We start from the raw sequence: 21,349 nt of genomic DNA, 5'->3' as shown, positions 1-21,349 counted from the left end.
AGCAACCTTTTTTTTAAAAAAATAGTAAAAGGAAAAAAATAGTTTCGGACACGGAATAGCAGTCGCGGGACTGCTGTCCGCGAACAGCAGCCCCGTCGCTGTCCCGGGTCCGTCAAAAAATTCAGAATTAGTCTAATTTTGGATTTAACGAGACTGATTTTAATCTTTAAAATTTTTCACGGGTAATTTTAATAAAATCAGGGCCCTAATACCGTTTAATTTATTCAACGTGTTTTGAATGAAAATTAATTGGTATTAAAACGTTTTTTATTGGCATGCATATTTAATTTTAATCGAATTGATAATTTGTATAAAATTGAATATGGTTAATTTGTGAAATTGGCCCAATAGACCGTGACACCGGTTTAAATTGGGAGGGCTAAATTTTAGATATGTGACGACCCCAAAATTCAGTGGGAGCAAAATTGTAATTATGCATACAAATGGATGTTAACCGTTTGGGCCTTTATAGGCCTTAGTCACATATGGTAAAATTGGCGATTTCACCCTAAGTAACTCGGCTTAACTTTATTAGATGATTTTGGAATGTCATGATCATGCATTATATTTATATGTCTTACCGTGCAGCAATGTGCTATAGAGTTTTATGGGCCCTAAATTAAAGTCGGTTTGTAATTTAATTTATTTTGAGAAATATGGCCAGCGTGCCATTCTTTCATTAATGTAATTTTAGAATAGGTTCTATTCATAAAATTGTAATTGGTCGTGAAGAAGCCCAGATGGTCCAAGCCCATGGTGGGAGCCCAAGGAGACTTGAAGCAAGCCCGTGAAGATTAGATAGTTTATCTAGTTTCACTATGATGTATTATAAGGCCCATAGAGTCTCTATGTTTATTTTGATTATACAATTGCTTAGTATAACATGAAATATAAGTAGCAACGATCACCAGATCATCACCCGCGATAATTATATGTTAAAGCCGTATCAGTTAATTAATCCGGATAGTGAAATATTGAGTCGTTTAAAAGTGCTTTCCAGATTCACACCTCTTCCTCCCAGGTAGTGCTACAGTGTATGACGTGCCCTAGCAGGTATGATGTAGTAATTAGTGGGCCGTCGAGGGTTAGGATACTTCGGTATGGCTAACGCGTGTATGGTGGTTGGACTCAACGTGAGTAGCATTAGCTCAGAGCGGGCCCTAAGCACAGATGGGCTAAGTGTCACAAAGCACATCAAACCAAGAGTCCTTGCGGAGGATTGGATAGTTTATCCTACCAAATCGTCAATGGTCGACGGCGGAGCCCTATCTCGGTCTATTATTGATGGATTGTGGATCTTGATCAAGACAGCCAAATAAATATCACAAATAACGAATTAAAATGGATTATTAATTTGATCTTTGGCTTAAGCCCTTTATTCTAACTCTAATGTAATTTTTCCACGTAGATTAAACTCCACATCAAAATTACACGAAAATAAAATTAAATGGCTGCAACAAGCAAAAACTCACTCAGACCACTCCTGGAAAAGGAAAAGCTTTCAGGGACTAATTTCCTTGACTGGTCCAGGAACTTGCAAATAGTTCTTAGACACGAGTCGAAGGAATATGTGTTGACTGCTACCTTACCAGCAGCTCGCCCTGCAGGTCGGGGCGTAATCGCTGATCAATTGGCAGAGTACGACCGACATGTTAAGGATGACAAAGATGTGTCATGCATTATGTTGGGTACCATGGTTCCTGATCTTCAGAAACAGTTCATGGAGCAACACGCCTTTGAGATCATGGATCAACTCAAAAGGATGTTCCAAGATCAAGCTCGTCAGGAAATATACTTGACAACAAAGGCGCTATGCAGCACTACGATTCAAGTCGGGACTTCTGTTAGCACACATGTGCTAAAGTTGAAGGGTTTTATTGACACATTGTCAAGGCTTGGATCACCAGTGCCTGCACAACTAGCAGTCGACATCATTCTTGGATCACTTCCCGCATCCTACAATCAGTTTATCATGCACTACCACATGCAGGGCGTTGATAAGTCTGTAGTAGAATTGCATGGCATGTTGAAACTTGCTGAGCAATCCTGCAAGAGGACTCTTGAAGTGTTGCTGGTTAACAAAGGGAACGTACCTAAGGGAAAGGCCAAGTCTAAGTCCAAAGCGAAGGCCCAAAAGGCCAAGCCCAAGGCTAGGATTAGAAATAAAATTTAAACTGCAATTCCGCTGCGCTACAATTGATTAACTGGCTATAATCCCTAACAAGCAAAGCCTAATAAAACTCCCATCAGGCCTGCCTAAGTTGAACATAAAGACGAGTCTGTCAAATGGCACCAACTTTAACATTGCCCAGCAATTGCACAACAAATTTATGATCAATGGAGGAAAAAACCAAGACATGAAGCTCAGTTTTAGAATAGATCCACAAAATATGCCGAGATATCGAATCTCTAGCTAAAATTGGACTGAAAATTTCTTCAAGGTATGAACTAAAGCGTACCACTTTTCCACAGTATCTATCATATTCCCAAGCTTCCCTTGTATTAGATCCCTGCCTCCTGCAAATTGGACCTATATATGATAGGTGTATTTTACCCATATCTTTTAGCGTGATTTACAGGTTAATTTTAGAAGAAACAAATAAGTTTAGTTACAAAAATAGAATGTTTTAATAAAATAACAGAATAAAAATAAATTCCATGCTTTCAGTTAATTTCCCTTATTTTTGAGTAGTTTAGGAAATAAAAACGTCAAGCTAACTCGGCCCCGAGATTTGTATTTCAGGTACGAGCAAGGAGTGAAAATCCACTCAAATACGCGAGGCGCATCATCCCATACGCGGGGCGTGAAACATAAAGTCATAAATGATTGCCCTATCCACAAACACCACGCGGAATCTAGTCAGCATACGCGAGACGTACGCCAACTTACGCGAGGCGTATAGCACATGTCAGAAATAATTGCCTAATCCTGAAAAGTCAGACTGCATGGTCTCCCTGAGTCAACGATCCATACGCGGGGCGTACCACCTTACACGCAGGGCGTGTAAGGGAATTCTTCAATGCAAAAAGATCAGAAACTCAAACACGCAAGGTGCAGTCCATCCTACGCGGGGCGTGTTTGAGACATCAAGATCCGGAATTGGTCCACATGCAGGAGATTTCCGACGGAATGGGCATACACGCGGGGCGTACTCCACCATACGCGGGGCGTATTATGGGATTCCTGCACAAAATTATGTTCCTCCATTCTTGCACCTTGTGAAAATACAATCTTGCCACTAGCTTGATCTATAAATAAGAGTGACTAGCACTCATTAAAAACACCATTTTTAGAGAGAGCAAACTATACTTGTTTGGATTGTTGTAGTTAGGTTTGTCTTTGTGTAACTAAACTCTTCCATCTCGAGAGCTTGTCCGTTGCTCCCGGCATTTCATCAAAGTCCCGCTCCATCTCCGCACACCAAGCTCGAGAGCTCCATCATTCAAGTCCTTAAAGACGGCTTTTGAGTCCGGTTAGCTAGTTCCGAGGGTGGATTCTTCCCTTTACACTTGCTAATTAGCTTGATCTCATCCTATGTACTAGGCTTGTTTTTAATCCATATTTACGCTTTCCATATTTATAATTTATGATTCATAGCCTCTTTTTCTATATATGTGTTGGTGTTTGTTGCTTGTTTTGATACTCGTAATTGACTATTGTGTAGGGGAACGCGATTTCCGACGCCATTCGGGCTATCTTTAGGGATTCATATAGGTGTTGCCTTACCGGAAGTGACGCTCCGGAAACCGTAGGAATTGACAAGCCACGGAACTTACGGGCCCTAATTTCTGGTCCCAAGCATTAGACACGCCTTGACTAGGAACCACGTAGTCTAAGTACTTCACGGGTCGGTCAAACTACATGTAGTCGTCTTTGCAAGAGCAAAACATTAACCATATATGTATTAGGAGTCGTTATTTGTCATAGTTATAACTTACCGCATTCATATCACTCCATAAAGTTTCGTTATATAATTTCGCCTCACACGTAGTTAGGAGTAGTTTGTAGTTGTGTCTCACACCAACCTCAAAGTATTCACCGCTTAAATAACGTATAAAATCGAGTCGTTTAATACTTGCAGTTATAAATCCCGTGGATTTGATACCCGGTCTTAACCGGATTATTACTTGATACGACGGGGTACACTTGCCCCTAAGTAGTGACGTCTAGTAGATACAAAGCACTTAGAAAGACCACATCCATAGTCATAGCGCAATCAGCGCAAATACACATTTCATCGTTAAAAAGAACACGCTAGACGGCACGCTATCAAGTTTTTGGCGCCGTTGCCGGGGATTTATAACATCTTGCAATATTAGACAAAAACGTTTTATTGTTAGTTTAAGCATTCTTTTTGTATAAATTGTTTATATATACTTTTACTAACATCATTCTTTTCCTGTCGATATTGTATTTTATTTAATTCTTTTCATGCATACCCGATCTCGGAGTGATTCTCTTATTCCTATTGATCTCGAAATTGAACGTACTCTTTGTAGGATTCGAAAAGAGAAGATGGCAAACCCCAACGCTGAAGTCAACCAACCCGAAGGAAACCAAAGGCCACACGTGAACAACATTCGCGGTGGCAACGACACACGTTCGATGATGGAGATCCTTGCTCCGCACCGTCCCCAAAACCGTAACGGGATTGTCGCCCCCACGATACCAGCAAACACGTACGAGATAAAGACCGGCATGATCCATCTGATACAACAATGCGGTCAATTCGGAGGGGAACTCCACGATAACCCTAACGAACATCTCGATAAATTCCTTATGTGTGCCGACACCTCTCGGCAAAATGGTGTTCCCGTTGAGGCTGTTAGACTAAAGCTGTTTCCTTTTTCTTTGATAGGGCAAGCGTTGGAGTGGCTACACTCTTTGGAGGCGGGATCCATCACGTCATGGGAGGAGCTCGAGAAGGAGTTCCTTTCCTACTATTTTCCGCCATCCAAAACAGTCAAGTTGCGGACCGATATCACGTCCTTTAGGCAGTTGGAATGCGAGGCCCTTCATGCAGCTTGGGCTAGGTTTCGGAAGTTGCTCCGAAACTGCCCCCACCATGACATCCCGAAGCACGACTTGGTAAGCACTTTTTACCACAGGTTAACCCCCACTAACCGTGCGACTGTCGATTCTGCTGCAGGTGGGGATCTATTTTGGAAGTCAGCTAGTGAGGCCTACGAGCTCACTCATGAGCTCGCGAGGAAAAGCGTGCAATGGCAAGAGGATCGGCTTGCCGACCCGTCGCGACACCAAATGTTCGCTGTGGAGAAAGAGGCTCCGAAAAGCTCCATAGCAGAGATGCATAAGAAACTTGACTCGTTAATTGCCCAGCTAAGCCTCAACAAAAGTGCACAGGTCCTGATGTGCAATCACTGTGGTGGAGACCACGACGGACTCAACTGCCAAGCCAGTAGCCCTTTCGCTGACGACATCGAGAGTGTAAGTTACGTAGGAGGAAATCCAAGGTATAATCCTAATCCGAACTCCTATCACCACCACAGTAATAATAACAGCGGTTGGCGGCCTCGGTACCAACACCCGAACTTGTCATATGGAAATAATAATAACGTGTTGAGGCCCCCATCCGGCTTTGAGCAAGAATATCGGGAAAACGGGCTCGGGCAATCACAAGCCATGCCCGGTAATCGAAACGCTCCACCTCCCAACAATGTCCACGACCAATCGGTCACGTCTTTGTTGAAGGATATATTAACCCGTCTTTCCGATAGCGAGGTGTTTTGCAGGGATCTTAGCCGCCAAGTAGCCCATCTGAACCGTTAACAACAAGAAAGGCCACTAGGAACCCTACCGGCGAACACCGAACAAAATCCGCGGGGCAAAAATCGGGAATTCGGACAGGCGATAACGCTCATGAATAATGGAGGTTCGGACCCGTCAAGTTCCAACTCGGGCAACTTACATTGAGCCGCCGCACGAGAAAGTCGAGCTACTTCGACTCTAAACGTAGCATCAGTTTGAATTTCTCAAACCCTTTGTTTATATGTATCATAAACTTAATTTCATTTCTTTCTCTTTTATTTATTTTCTCCCCTTTTTGGATAGTTGTTAGTTTAAATTTTATTTTCATTTTGCCTTATTTCTCATCCTTCTGCTCTTCATTTTTATTTTATTTTTATTTTCTATTATTTTTATAAAATCAAAAGAAAAACAAATCCCATGTAAATCCAAAAATTTTTACAACACGCGGGGCGTATACACCTATACGTCCCGCGTATCTACGTGTCTGATCCTAATCCCTAATAAAAAGACACGGTACGCGGGGCGTCCCTCCTATCACGCCCCGCGTACACTTTAATTTTTGACACTCTTAAATAAACGCCACGTGGGAAGACACGCGGGACGTGCCCCAGGGCACGCCTCGCGTATCTTCGGGGAGTTGTGAATCACAACCTCCCATGGCAACTTTCCCTCTCTCAAACTTCCCATCACTCCTCTTCCCTATACACCTTTCCCACTTCCACACTCCACCTCCTCTTCCAATCAACTTCCATCTTTTCAAATTCAAATTTTCAACCTCCCTCCACAATAAATTTTGCATTAACTACCCCTTAATTGCAAATTAAAAAAAAAGGAGTTAATAAATAAACATAAAAATCATAAAATCAATTAAAAACTCATTAAAAACTCATAAATCAGAAAATTAAAAAATCAGAAAACTGATCAAAAACCGAAAGAATCCTTCAACTTCCCCCTCTTGCGCGGGGCGTATCCCCATTTACGCCCCGCGTCCTCACCATTTTTTCCATCAAAAAGGGGCAGGCGGTGCGATACGCGAGGCGTGCCCCCTTTCACGCCCCGCGTACCGCACCATTTTTGCGGAAAATAAGTTCAGGGGGAGGGATACGCGTGGCGTGGCCCCTTCACGCCCCGCGTACCCCTCTTGAAATCCGAGTTTTACTTGGATTCCCCACTTCTCCCCTATATAAACCCCTCCTTTTCTCCTCCTTCTTCCTCACAACTCTCATACACTGTCTTACTCCTCTTCTACTCTTCCTCTATCCTCCATTACCACCATGGTTAGGCGAAAGCAAACCGCCGATATGCGACCCCCACGGTCCACTCGGGCCCGTACCACCCGCACCCAAAACCAACAACAACCACCACCACGCGAACGGGAGGAGACACCACCACTCACCCGATAATATCGGGCTCCTTTCCATCTCCTCACCGAGGAGAAAGCCCAAAACTACCAAACACTTTCCGCCGCCCACTTTATGGAGCTCCCTTACATCGAGCGGAGAACTTTTGACCGCTTCGACCTTGGTGGGGCTTTCATGGATCGCCTCCATGCCCTCTCTTGGCTCGATCACTTTCGTGCCCGGCCACACGTCTACCCCTCCTTGGTCTTGGAGTTCTACACCACCCTCACCTCTAACAACGTCCCCGGTGCCGCCCTCTTCAACTTCCGCCTTCACAATCACCCCTTCACCATTGACACCCAATGGCTCCGCAATAACTTCACCAAACAAGCGGAGGGTGGCATCTCCCATTGGCCCGAGGGTGTTTCCGCTCGTGAGTTTTGGACCTCCATCACCGGGTCCGAGGATTACAATGTCTCCAACCTCCGCCCCTCTCTCATCTGTGATCCCATCCTCCAACTTCTCCACCGCTTCATCTCCTTCTACTTTTCGGGGAAGTCGGAGTCCACTAAGGTCAACAAGGATGAACTTTTGGCGCTCTATTGTTGTGCCAACAACCGCGCCTACGACCTTTCCTATCTTGTGGCGGTCCAACTCCACCATATTTCCACCCGGAAACGTGGCAAGATCGGGTTGGGACATCTGGTCACTCTCTTCGCCACCTCCGCTCTTGGCGAGGCTGCCCTTGATCGCCTCCCAAGTCTTGAACCTCGGCCCTTGGAGAAGAATGCTTTCAAATCTCTTAGGCGCTCCACTTCGGGCCCGGGTGAAACCTCGGGGGCGGCCCACTCACATGAGGAGGAGGGTTCGGATTCGGATATGGGCCTCAATTTCAGTCCTCCACCCCTCCACGACTTCAACGCTCTTTATGCTCGGTTGGATATCTTGGAGGATAACCAACGTCGTGATCGGGCTCACTTCGACTCCCGCTTCGATGCCCTTGACGCTCGCTTCGACGCCTTCGAGGCTCAAAGGCAAGCGGATAGGGCCAACTTCTACGCCTTCACCAACGCCTTCTACACCCACTTCAACATCCATGGAAATCCCCCACCGCCTCAACCATAGTTTCCTTTTTTATGTTTTCCTTTATTTTGTGTTTTCGTGTTTATTTCAATTCGTTTCATTTTAGTTCGTTTTGTTTTCTTGTAATGTACTTTGCTTTCTGTTTTAATATCTACCTAATGTATTTTTATGGTTTCCGTTCATGTTTCGTGTTTATTTTTCACAGTTTCTCTGCCATAAATAACATTCACGCAGGGCGTACTCGCCTTTACGCCCCGCGTGATCACCATTTTTCGTATATAAAATGCCTAGAAACTCAAACACGCGGGGCGCCCCACTTCCTGCGCCCCGCGTATTTGGGTCTCTACCCACAATAAGCTCAAAACGCAACGCCTACGCAGGGCGCCCCCTAGGGCACGCCTCGCGTAGGACCCAAACTTTGAAGAGCCTACTTTTTAAATTCCATGTCTCATTTTTTATTTTTGTTTCTTTCTTCTTTTGCGACGCCCTTGGAATAGGCGTCATTTTAATAACGCGGAGGGTCGTGCAACCCCGCACTTTCAGTTTGTTTTGCACTAACAAAGACAAAAATAAAAATAGAAAAAGACACAAAAATAATTAAACGAATTTGTTGATTCTTAAGATTTTTCCCGACACACTAACCTTCCTCGGAATTAATTAAATGTTCCGTTGTTTGTCCTTAAATGTAAATACTATCGGACCACAAAGGATCGGTTCTATTAAGAAATTTTAGTCTTAATTTTGAAGTCATAGAATTTATGTAAAGACTAGGTGATACTAAACAAAAGCATCGAGTCCTAACCCATAAAGTCATCTCCATAACGAAACTTAAAAAGGCAATAAAAACGGGATGTTTGAAAGTTTAGCGGAAACTCGATAATACACAATTTAAACCCAAAATTTTGTGAGGTAATTTTGAGCCTAAAGGAGTTCGTACGAGAACTCTATTTCTTTCACAATTCTTCGAGAGCTTTGACTTCACTCGAGTCATAGAGTTTGCATCTAATACCGGGTTAAGTACACTTATTTTGGTTAAAATGGCAATAGATTATAAAACGAACCCACTTAGTCTAATTATTTTTGTAATTTGTTCTTCTCATTTTTATCAACCTCTAGGAAACCCCCTCGAGCCTACTAACCGACTTTTCTTGAAAACACCCTTTTAACAATTAACCCTCTTTTTCCTCTTGTTTAAATACCAACGAAATCAATTTGCACCCAAAATAAGTCAATGCCTTAATAAGTAAGCACCATAAGTTCTCGAGATCGTTTTTGTGCCACTCTCAAAATAAAATAAGAAAGAGCAAAAAGGCATTCTCAAGCTCCACCCGAGCAATTTCGAGTACTATTTTACAAACTTACCAAGGCCAAAAATAAAATGTGGTGCAGTCATCAAAATGGTATTTAAACTCGAGTTTTCAAAAAATTAACCACTAAAAAGCCACCCACATTATAACCCCCCTCCGGGTTCATTTTTAATATTGTCTAAACCATGATATAGGAGGAAAAACCCGGATGAACATGCAAACTCAAAAGTGATCTCGGGTAAGTACAAAGAAGAGTGCTAAAACACCGACCCACCAAATTTTGAGCGTAAGAGTGAAATCCCTTGGTGAGGTATTATCGGGTTCTCAAAAGATAATCAACCCCCGTTATTATTGCCTATTAATTTTAATTATGGAGGTTTCAAACAAGTTTTGGTCGCTCGATTGTTTGCGTAGGTACTCGCCGAAAACTTTGCATAAAACTTTAACTTTGAAATCACGCACTTGGTAAAACCAACCGTCGGTTTGTTTCTTAATAATCTCAATCCCTTGTCTTTCGATTTCTTTTACTTGAGGACAAGTAAAACTTTAAAGTCCGAGGAGGTTTGATAGGGGTATTTTACCCCTATCTTTTAACGTGATTTATGGGTTAATTTTAGAAGAAACAAATAAGTTTAATTACAAAAATAGAATGTTTTAATAAAATAACAGAATAAAAATAAATTCCATGCTTTCAGTTAATTTCCCTTATTTTTGAGTAGTTTAGGAAATAAAAACGTCAAGCTAACTCGGCCCCGAGATTTGTATTTCAGGTACGAGCAAGGAGTGAAAATCCACTCAAATACGCGAGGCGCATCATCCCATACGCGGGGCGTGAAACATAAAGTCAGAAATGATTACCCTATCCACAAACACCACGCAGAATCTAGTCAGCATACGCGAGGCGTACGCCAACTTAAGCGAGGCGTATAGCACATGTCAGAAATAATTGCCTAATCCTGAAACGTCAGACTGCATGGTCTCCCTGAGTCAACGATCCATACGCGGGGCGTACCACCTTACACGCAGGGCGTGTAAGGGAATTCTTCAATGCAAAAAGATCAGAAACTCAAACACGCAAGGCGCAGTCCATCCTACACGGGGCATGTTTGAGACATCAAGATCCAGAATTGGTCCACATGCAGGAGATTTCCGACGGAATGGGCATACACGCGGGGCGTACTCCACCATACGCGGGGTGTATTATAGGATTTCTGCACAAAATTATGTTCCTCCATGCTTGCACCTTGTGAAAATACATCTTGCCCCTAGCTTGATCTATAAATAAGAGTGACTAGCACTCATTAAAAACACCATTTTTAGAGAGAGCAAACTATACTTGTTTGGATTGTTGTAGTTAGGTTTGTCTTTGTGTAACTAAACTCTTCCATCTCGAGAGCTTGTCCGTTGCTCCCGGCATTTCATCAAAGTCCCGCTCCATCTCCGCACACCAAGCTCGAGAGCTCCATCATTCAAGTCCTTAGAGATGACTTTTGAGTCCGGTTAGCTAGTTCCGAGGGTGGATTCTTCCCTTTACACTTGCTAATTAGCTTGATCTCATCCTATGTACTAGGCTTGTTTGTAATCCATATTTACGCTTTCCATATTTATAATTTATGATTCATAGCCTCTTTTTCTATATATGTGTTGGTGTTTGTTGCTTGTTTTGATACTCGTAATTAACTATTGTGTAGGGGAACGCGATTTCCGACGCCATTCGGGCTATCTTTAGGGATTCATATAGGTGTTGCCTTACCGGAAGTGACGCTCCGGAAACCGTAGGAATTGACAAGCCACGGAACTTACGGGCCCTAATTTCTGGTCCCAAGCATTAGACACGCCTTGACTAGGAACCACGTAGTCTAAGTACTTCACGGGTCGGTCAAACTACACGTAGTCATCTTTGCAAGAGCAAAACATTAACCATATATGTATTAGGAGTCGTTATTTGTCATAGTTATAACTTATCGCATTCATATCACTCTATAGAGTTTCGTTATATAAATTCGCCTCACACGTAGTTAGGAGTAGTTTGTAGTTGTATCTCACACCAACCTCAAAGTATTCACCGCTTAAATAACGTATAAAACCGAGTCGTTTAATACTTGCAGTTATAAATCCCGTGGATTCGATACCCGGTCTTAACTGGATTATTACTTGATACGACGGGGTACACTTGCCCCTAAGTAGTGACGTCTAGTAGATACAAAGCACTTAGAAAGACCACATCCATAGTCATAGCGCAATCAGCGCAAATACACATATCGTCGTTAAAAAGAACACGCTAGACGGCACGCTATCAATATACAGAATAAAATTAAAAACAAAGTATTTAGTCAAGGGAAATGTATGAAATCAAATGGATATTTCTGAACTCATGTAGTATGGTTTTACCTCAAACATCTTTGCACTTCATTCAACTTTCCATTCACTATAGTCTGCAAAACAACAATCAATCAATGATCCCCCATTAGTAATTAGAGGCAAACAAATTCATCGTCCACATTAAATTTGTAAAGATAAAGAGCACATAACTTGTACCTATACACTCATTGATAAGGAAATCTTCAACTTCACACGCATTAGAAACCTCAAGCTCCATTAGTAGCTCATCATAGGAGAGAACATAAAAGAGGGTTCAATAAAGAATACATCTAATCATAGCAAGTTTCTGCGGCAAAAGCTGACTCACCGTATCTGTTAACAAAGTTAATTATCAATTTGCAAATGTTCTCACTAGTTCATAAACAGTAATATAAAAAATGTTTCACTTCTAATCGCTCAAACGGTTCAGCTCATACAAGTCTTAGTAAACGGATTAAAAAAAACTAATCAGCCATACCTGCAGATTTTTTTCCCTCTCTGATAAATGGTAGATCAAATAACCTCCTTGAATAATCATTTTTAGCAAACCCTGTTATACCAGCCAAGTCATAATCTCTTCTTTTTATCTTGAAATTAATACGGGAAGCATCATAAGCATGTTCAGAAGGATTCAAAGATGAACCATTCTCATCTAAAACTCTGTTATTATCTGAATACTAGAATACACTAATTGCATAGATCAAAAGCCATATGAAATTCAGAATTTGCTTTCGGAAAAATCAATTACTTGGTAATATATTTGCATTCCTCCAAAAAGATATGTGCTTCTAAATATGGTATTTTATGCCTTGACAGAAGAAATTTTGTTTTTACATTAAGAAGTGCAATAACACAATACTCAGAGATTATACTAGGCTTTCATTTTTGGACAAAGACCACATTTTTACCATTAAATACATTCAACATGGACTCAGAGATTAAATTAGGTTTTTGGTTTTTGAATTAAGACCAAATTTATATCATTAAACACATTCAACATGGACTCAGAGATTAAATTAGGCTTTAATAATACATCATCAAATTTTACAATGAGGGAATACTCAACAATGATAGGACAGCCAGGAAGTATGATACATAGCAGGAGCTACTATACAATCATAACTACACCATAGTGCTTGTTAAAGCTCAACACTTGCACTAGCAATTTTCTAGAAAATTGCTTTGTCCAAATATTGGGTATGGAACTTATTCGCATCAGGGACAAGAGGGGCAGTGTAAATAAAACCAGAAACTGCATAATGTCTAGCTAAATATCAATTTCTTCTTCATGCCAATATCAAGGTTCTCTTTCCCCCATATTTTCCAAATTATCTTTTGAAACACACATCCTGGTACTTTCTCCTATCAAGGTTTCAAATTAGTTTCCTAGCTTATCATTCTTTCTTGTGTTTGAAATATAAAAGTTCAAGGACCGAATGTAATAAATCTGAAGTTGTGAGGCTCAATAGAACGAACATGTCAATTTCAAGGACTTAAAGTTGCATTATACCCATAAACGAGACATAGTAGCTCGTGTTCCAGTTACATAATTTATACACTCAAACTTGATTTATCAAGAAATGAACTAGTTAAACGAAGACTTCATCAGACAGCTCAGCCCATACACTCATTAATCTCTTGAAAAAAATCGACTGCATTAATCACTGAAACTATGAGTATAAGAAGCATGTAGAACAAGATAACAAAAGGAAACTCAAAATGAAGGGTTAAAAGTTACCAGTTATGGTTTAGTGAATTTCTTTTTTGTCCTCTCAACTCCACAAAGAACACCAATCAAGTCGATCTGTACAGCCCCTAACTGGACAATGAACAGATGAAGTACCCAACAGGTTATAAAAGATGGCATATATTCAACTCAGCTTACATAAAATAAAAGTGAAAAAATCATGTATTATATCAGGATAACACCATCGGAACAATTGCATCTTTATGAAAGGCTTAATTAGAAGAACAATAAGAAGAAGAGGCCAAGGATCTGCTTTTGTTACCTTGGCTTGTTATAGACGAGTGAAAATCGAAAAATGGGAGCTGCAATTTCCTTCTTCACAGCAACTGGCGGCTAGATTTCAGAGAGGAGGTGACGCCCAGATGGTGGATTTCAGAGAGTACCGGTGGATAAAATTTGAGACCAGGTGAGAAGGTCGTTCGTCGGTCAGTCGAATCATTGTTTACCACCACTGTGTGGAATTCTCACCATCGATGGAATGGAGGATTTTGGGAGGCAGAGTTGGGGAAGAAGGAAGAACGCAGCCAAGCCAGCCACCAAAGGGAGAAATAAGAATAAACCTAAAAAAAAAATGCTTATATACTATAAATGCATATCATTGGGATCCGAAAAAATATTCATGAAGCAAGATTATTTATTTATCGATAAATGAATAAATTATTCATTTATCGATAAATTAATAAATTATTCATTTATCGATAAATATTCATTAGATATGTAATTATCTTGTTTAGGAAATATATTATTTGATTGATTTGTAATTATCACATTAGCATAATTATAAATCAATCAAATAATTGCAAGGTTCGTTAAGAAGATGTTAATGTTCCTGAACCAGAAGTTAGTCAATTAGATGAAGATATTCAAGGATTAAGTGATGTCATTTCTAATTTATGCTATAGAAATGTAATGGATGTCGAACATCTTTTGAACTATCCTAACGAGAATGATGCAGTTATGGAATCAATTACAGACGAAGAAATTATCCAGTCAATAATGAACAATGATGATGAAAATGATCTAGAGCCAGATGATAGTTGTGTTGTCGCAAATGTATTGTCAAAAGAGACCTTTCAAGCAATGGTCACCTTAAACAACTACTTGTTACAACATGAGCAAAATATACCAGAAGTTGTGTTTGCACTATAAAAAGTTAAGAATGGTGTTCATTTTGGTTTAGGTGGAAAGAAAAAGCAATCAACTATAGATGCATTTTTTCAGAAGAAATGACTTCTAGTTGATTGATTAAAAGGTTTTGGTATATATATATATATATATATATATATATATATATATATATATATATATATATATATTGTATGTAATTTAATAATTATTACTTTATATTTTCATTGGGCCCTTAAGGATTTAAATATTTTTTATTACTTAATGCATTTAGCGAGGTTATTACTTTAGTCCATTGGCCCAAGTCGGGACCGGAAGAATTTATTATATAATCGATGTTATTACTTTATCGAATATTCATTTATAGAGGTTTAACTGTATCTTTGTAAGCTTCTCAAACCCTATTTTCTTTGGGGTAAAAATTTACATTTTCGGATCAATACGGTTTGAGTCAAAAAGGGGTTTTTTTTATACTTTTTAAATTTTTAAGAAATCATTTTATTTTAGTTTTAGTTTTTTATTAAGGGATATGGAGTAAAAAATAACTTTAACATTTACCAAGGAGCAATTTTACCCTTAACGTCTAAAATAGTGTGATTTCCCCCTAAAAGTAAGTCGGGTCAATTTCAGACATTATTATAAAACACATATTATTTTGTTCCTTATTCTGCACCAATTGGATATCAGTTGGTTCTAAAAAAATATTTCATATATTTTATGATTTAATAATAGAATTAGAGGTTAATATCTATAAATTCGGTGAAATATTTGACTTTTTTTTGTATAGCTCATACAAAAGACAATATATTTTTTTTATAAAAGAATCGTACGTCTAATCATATGTTTATGAAGTGTTACTCATTAATTAGTGATAATAAAATTACGTACATATTAAGTGTAGATGGAAAAATTCATGATCGAGAAGTCAATTTAATAAATTATTTCTCAAATTGACCCAATTTATCAATTTTAGGGGTAAAATTACTATTGGCTACCAAAGTTGTGAGTAAAATTGCACCATTTTAGACTATAGGGGTAAAAATTCTCTTAGCTATAAATGTTATGAGTATTTTGTGCACCTTATCCTTTTATTAAATATTTTAGAAATTATAAATAAATAAATATATATATTATTTTATTCACCGACACACTTTCGTCCGTGATTAAAATAAATGTGTTGGTGATATCACCGACATTATTCAACACCGACTAATTGCGTTGGTAATGCGAGTAGGAATTATCCCGCCACATATCACCGACACATTATTGGATTGTGTAGGAGAATGTGTAGGTGATTTCCTATGGAAATTTTGTGTCGGTATTCCCTCGGTATTTCCTACAGATGTACTTGTCTCGGTCAATTCCGTCAATGATACTGATTTTTCTTGTAGTGAAGAGAAAGAATCCAAATAAAAAAGAGGAACAAATACCAAATAAACAAAACTGAGAAAAGAAAGAACCCACTTCCCAGACCAGATTATTGCAAAACTCAAAAGAAGAGAAAGAACCCACCCAGACCATGAAGAAGAAGAAGAAGAAGAAGAAGAAGAAGAAGAAGAAGAAGAAGAAGAAGAAGAAGAAGAAGAAGAAGAAGAAGAAGAAGAAGAAGAAGAAGAAGATACCTTTGCGTCATATCTCAACTCTGGAGATCGATTTCAGTCTCTCAACATTCCGATTGAAGAAATTAAGTGGTAAGGTAGTGAATCAATTTCAGTTCATGAATCTAGAATCCCAATGCGTATCTATTTTTTTGTTATTTACAGAAACGTGCTCGGAAACGGTTCGTTTCCGTTTCCGGGCGTTTCCGTTTTCCACATTTTGTGGAAATGTAGAAACGTTCATTGATCAATGTTTTCGTGCTTCATAGCATATCTGGGTTGTTCTTTCAGCATTGTGTCTGCTTTGTGCGGAGACTATTTGGACCTAGGGTTCCAAGTTTCAGTTCTTCCACCGGCGTTGCCACTCTGTTTCCAATGTGTCTCTTCAGTCAGTTTTTCAGTGAATCTCATTTCTGATGACATTGTTTGGCAGCCTCTTGTGTGATGTTTATACTGTCATCGGCTTCTCCGTCTCCGACGAGGATAGTTGTTCTGCTGTCGTCTTGTCATCTACCTTCTGCCTATCCAACTTGATCATCTAGGTTGCGTGTCTCTCGGATTATGTTTTATATCTTGACTTTCTTATGTTTTATTTTGTTTTGAGTGGTATTGTCTTAAGACTATTATCTTTATCTGTAGTAAGCTGAGCATGATTAAAGTCCATACTTCAATTTGAAGGGGAGTGTTATAGAATAAGTCAATGTAATAAATGTAAGCATGCCTAAACCAACTAAAGCATGCTTAAGTTGCTACAGGACTGGTGTAGGCCTACACCGTCTCCTTAATTTGAGAGGGAACCTGTTTTCCTGATTGAGATGAACAGAGTTGGGTGGAAACCCTAAAACGTTCAAGAATATTAGAAATGAAAATAAGTAGAGAAGACCAGATTCTTTATTTTTCATTTCTTTTAGTGCCTCAATTAGCTCCTAATTTTTGGTGTTTTTGTAGGGAATTAATTAGATTCCCAACTAAAACATATAAAAATATATATGATTCTGTGGGGAACTATATCCCACTTAAATATTATTTTATGTGCAGAAATGATTCTTTTTCCACTGTAAACTCATAATTTGTATTGAAAGATATATTCCCCATAAATAAATTAAATTTAGTGGCTAACTGATTTCCTCCACTAGTTTTTCCCCATAGAAAATCCAGTTTCTTATAGCACCGAGGTTAATCGGGAAAACACAAACTAAGAGCAAACGTTTAGAGAGAAAAAGAGGGGGGCGACCGGCAGCTCAAAAGGGAGAGGAATAGCAACTCTTTGCTTTGTGTGTTATGTCCGACATAGGGGTAGGGTTAGGGCTTATATAGTTATTTTAGTTAGAGTTAATCGAATAACCCGTTCTAGCCATATCCACCCCATTTTTGGTACGAGCAGATTATTCATCCTATGTCAAATTTTCTTCATCAACACTCAGCACGCGATAGAACATATTTATTATCTTCAGACTCTTTTCCTAGGGTCCTCTGAAACCATCCATACTAAGGTGGATTCCGGTTGCCGGAGGTGCAACGGAGATCCTACGCACCTCATCGGTTCGACATTGAATTGCTAGAGTTAAATGTAGAGTTCAAGCAATATATTTTAATCGGTAATTTTGCATTGAATATTTGAGATTACATCGTAGAATTCAATTCTAGAGAATCCTAATTCGTAATAATACATAATAAGCTAATTACCGACAAGGGGGTGGGGTTTGAGGTCCGTCATAGGTAAGTTTGGCATTAGTACAAGTAGAGGTAAAAGGCTCTTTCTTAGCCCCAATGTATTGCAATTTGATATTTGACAATCTAATTCCCTGGCAAGGAACTACTTTGCTGCATTGTATATCTACTCCGGCTTCTGTAGGTGTTGTTCCTTGTATGTTTATGAATTGAGCATTGCTGATTTGTACCTTTGATGGCTGCATAGGAACAAAAATGAAGATATGAAATCAGTTAATCCATTAGTATAAGAAGCCGAACCTCTCCAAGGTCGCATCATTGTCTCTCCTTGGAGAAATTCGGCCTCACATTCATTGGCGGAGCCAAAAGAGAATACTGTTGAAAATTATAGGTTTTTTTATGGACTAATCATCAGTGATGACTCGTTCGGTACATATCCCGTCTATTGGTACGAAATTTGTGTACCTCAATAGTGATTTTGTTTTCTTCTTTCTTGCTTTCAGCCTCATAAGTTTCTCAACTTGAAAATTAGAAAATGAGCTTGAAGTCTGGAAAAAGAAGAAGAATACTAACCGATCCTGATTTTTTGCCATAGAATTGATCGATGAGGATGGGATTTTCAACATTGTTCATTATAATGTCTTTAAAAGTTATGTTTTGAGCAACACTTGGAAGTGATCCTGCGTATGTTTTGATTCTAGCTCCGTTGTCTGTTCCGGTCATTGTGCAATTCTGAATGAGAATATTTTTTAGCAACTTCTCGTCGTCGTATTTTCCAAGACTTCCGATACTATTTTTCGCAAATGAAAACATGTTAGTTAAATTAGGCCAAAAACATCTAAACATCCTTGATCTTATCAACTACAATCACATAGTTTCAGTTTCTTTAATCCTTGTTAAATACTATTTCAAATATGGGTGAAATGAATAATTCATTTTTAATAGAATTTGATGTTTCGCAATGTTCATATATACCTGAGTCCATGACCCGGACCACATGTTACTCTTCGGACCTCGATGTCCATACTTCCATGGATGACACCTACACAATCATCACCTGTAGCAACAACACTATCGAAGACTCCAACATTAGTAGATTGGCTGATATGAAATCCGTCGGTGTTGGGGCTGTCGTCGGGGGCAATTAAGTGCATATTTGTGGCTGTAACATCCTTGCAATTGACAATGCTTATGTGAAATCCCATAGGATTAATAGATGTAATCCCCTTCATTAATGTACGTTCACAATGGATAAATTTAAGACTCTGCAGCAGCACAAAAAATGCATTAGTTTTAGAAAGAAATCAATCACCAATGGCTACAAATCCGACGAAAATAGCATTTTTCCTTACAGTGTTTGAGATAAATATAACGATGATTCTGTCGATTCTTTCACTATGTCGGTAACTAAATTTTAATTGCCTCATAAAATAACTAAAATTGATTTTTGTGCCACTGAAACCACTATTATGGATTTAAAGCTAAATCTGGGTCAGATATCTGGCTGACATTGTTTCGAACATCGACTCAACCCACGTCAAATCCGTGCCATACCATGTCAGTAATAGAAATCCCCTCAATTACGATCTATAAATATAAATAAACTGAAAAGTGTTTCTACTACTGACATACTATTAATAAGGCACTCCAGCAGGGTCACATCCATGACAAAATCATGTCACATCAAATTTTCAACATATTCGTTATAACGACTTCAATGAGATAGAAATAAAAGATCAATTATTTTTACAGCACGAATTCTAGTTGCTTACTATTGGGAACATTGAAGCTCCTTTTTCCTTATATTTCCACACATTGGGGCCGTTTCCATCAACAGTACCAGGTCCGAAAACATCCATACTAGTAACACGTTCAAATGAAATCCAAAAATCATCAGAATAGCTACTAATATCTGATCCAGCCTTAATAGTTCCTTGAATTTCCACTTGGATCGGAGCTTTGCATGGTCCTTGGAATACAGTTTCGGTGGCATAGAATTCACCTTTTGGAAATACTAGCCTTGCCATTCCACCGAAATCACATGCTGCCCTCCATGCCTTGATGAAATTCTGAGAACAACATAGGGAAAAAATGTAACCGAGCAGTGGCAGAAAGAGGGGATGCATGGGTCGGTTGCATCCCCAATTATCGAAATTCACCATAAGAGAAGTAATTCTAAATAAAGAACCAAATATCCCCCATACAATGGCGAAGCTAGGGAAGAGTGCACTCTTAGCCATCTTCCCATGCTCCGTAATTCTATGGGATACGGGGATCTTTGGTTCTTTTTTCAAATGAACTTTTAGTTGTTTTTATCTCAAACAACTTTTCATGAATGTCTTAAAATAGCAACTGTTGTTTTTGAAAGGTCTAAAAATTGTTTCAAAAAGTCATAAATTTTAACTTTGAATGCAAATATATACATACCACGGCATTATCGGTTTTTGGACCAGCTTTTACACCAAAATCTACCACATTAAATATTTTTGGACCGCCGTCACAAAAAACAACGGTGGCTAAAAATGACAAAAGAATGGCACATTTCACAAGTTTATTTGAAATGGCCATTGCCCCACCCTGCATTGCAATAATTTTTTTTTGTTATTTACTAAATAACAAAAAAATAGTAGTAATCAGAAGAAGCTCAACTTCTTCTGATTGTTATTATTATTGCAAGTGATAATTTCTATTGTTTGCCCTCTTTTTATAATAAGAATTTTAGTAAGAAATGTGTGGTTAGAATTACAAGCAATTTATAGCATTTTGTTAGCTAAATATAATTGAGTATTCAAGGTGTATATAGTTTCGATTTAAACTATAATTAGCAAATACATATTATGATATATACAAGGCTAGAATTAATTTTACTTTTGACCAAAAAAAATAATGTTACTAAAATATGTTTTTTTTAAATCGAGTGTTATTAAGATATAGAAATATTGTCAATACTCAAATTTTTGCTATAACAACGAACTCAGTAATATTATGGACCTTTGTTGAAATGCGATCCACCACACCTTTGGCATCCATTTCGAACTGAACATTCTGAAAGTGGAGTGAAACTATCCAGAGTATCACATCACAGAGAGCCAACACCTCAACTAGCGAAACTTGAATACTACCTGTCGCAAAAGAGCTGCAACATGTAATAAAATTACTGGTACAACCCCAAAGAACTACTTCCATACCGAAACTATTCTCCGATTGAAACACGGTTGCATTAGTATTACACTTAAAATAACCAACACCTGGCTTCTGCCAATGGATTGTTGTTTCTCCCAGTTCACTCCGAACCTCCTGAACTCGACCACCCACCTTCAACGACTCTTTCAATTCTGAAAGAAAAC

At 39.0% G+C, this 21,349-nt stretch overlaps 1 protein-coding gene and 1 long non-coding RNA gene across 2 annotated transcripts; both read right to left on the bottom strand.

Annotated features, from left to right (window-relative positions):
• Window positions 1–11,665: 11,665 nt before the first annotated feature.
• On the bottom strand, window positions 11,666–14,138 carry LOC136216918 (uncharacterized). The gene is made up of 5 exons (XR_010683406.1): window positions 13,871–14,138; window positions 13,600–13,680; window positions 12,340–12,411; window positions 12,039–12,194; window positions 11,666–11,935 (listed from the first exon to the last, which is right to left on the bottom strand). It is a non-coding gene; the product is annotated as an uncharacterized lncRNA (long non-coding RNA).
• Window positions 14,139–18,013: 3,875 nt separating this feature from the next.
• LOC136217507 (exopolygalacturonase-like) lies at window positions 18,014–20,659 on the bottom strand. Its single transcript, XM_066004099.1, has 5 exons — window positions 20,430–20,659; window positions 19,775–20,071; window positions 18,978–19,267; window positions 18,576–18,792; window positions 18,014–18,241 (listed from the first exon to the last, which is right to left on the bottom strand). Exons 1-5 carry the CDS (start codon window positions 20,583–20,585, stop codon window positions 18,014–18,016), a joined length of 1,188 nt encoding a protein of 395 aa, XP_065860171.1. The 5' UTR covers window positions 20,586–20,659.
• Between the last annotated feature and the right edge of the window lie 690 nt (window positions 20,660–21,349).

Source organism: Euphorbia lathyris, chromosome 2 (genome assembly GCF_963576675.1).
Source record: "Euphorbia lathyris chromosome 2, ddEupLath1.1, whole genome shotgun sequence".
Lineage (NCBI taxonomy): Eukaryota > Viridiplantae > Streptophyta > Magnoliopsida > Malpighiales > Euphorbiaceae > Euphorbia > Euphorbia lathyris.
This window is presented reverse-complemented; position numbering and strand designations above follow the sequence as displayed.

Bases quoted from the DNA above. Each gene is read 5' to 3' on its own strand.
- LOC136217507 (XM_066004099.1), bottom strand. From the start codon at position 20,585: ATGCAGGGTGGGGCAATGGCCATTTCAAATAAACTTGTGAAATGTGCC. The intron at 19,268-19,774 runs GTAAGCAACTAG...GTGCTGCTGCAG, and splicing joins GAGCTTCAATGTTCCCAATA to AGTCTTAAATTTATCCATTG. The intron at 18,242-18,575 runs GTTAGTATTCTT...GTTCCTATGCAG, and splicing joins ATGGCAAAAAATCAGGATCG to CCATCAAAGGTACAAATCAG.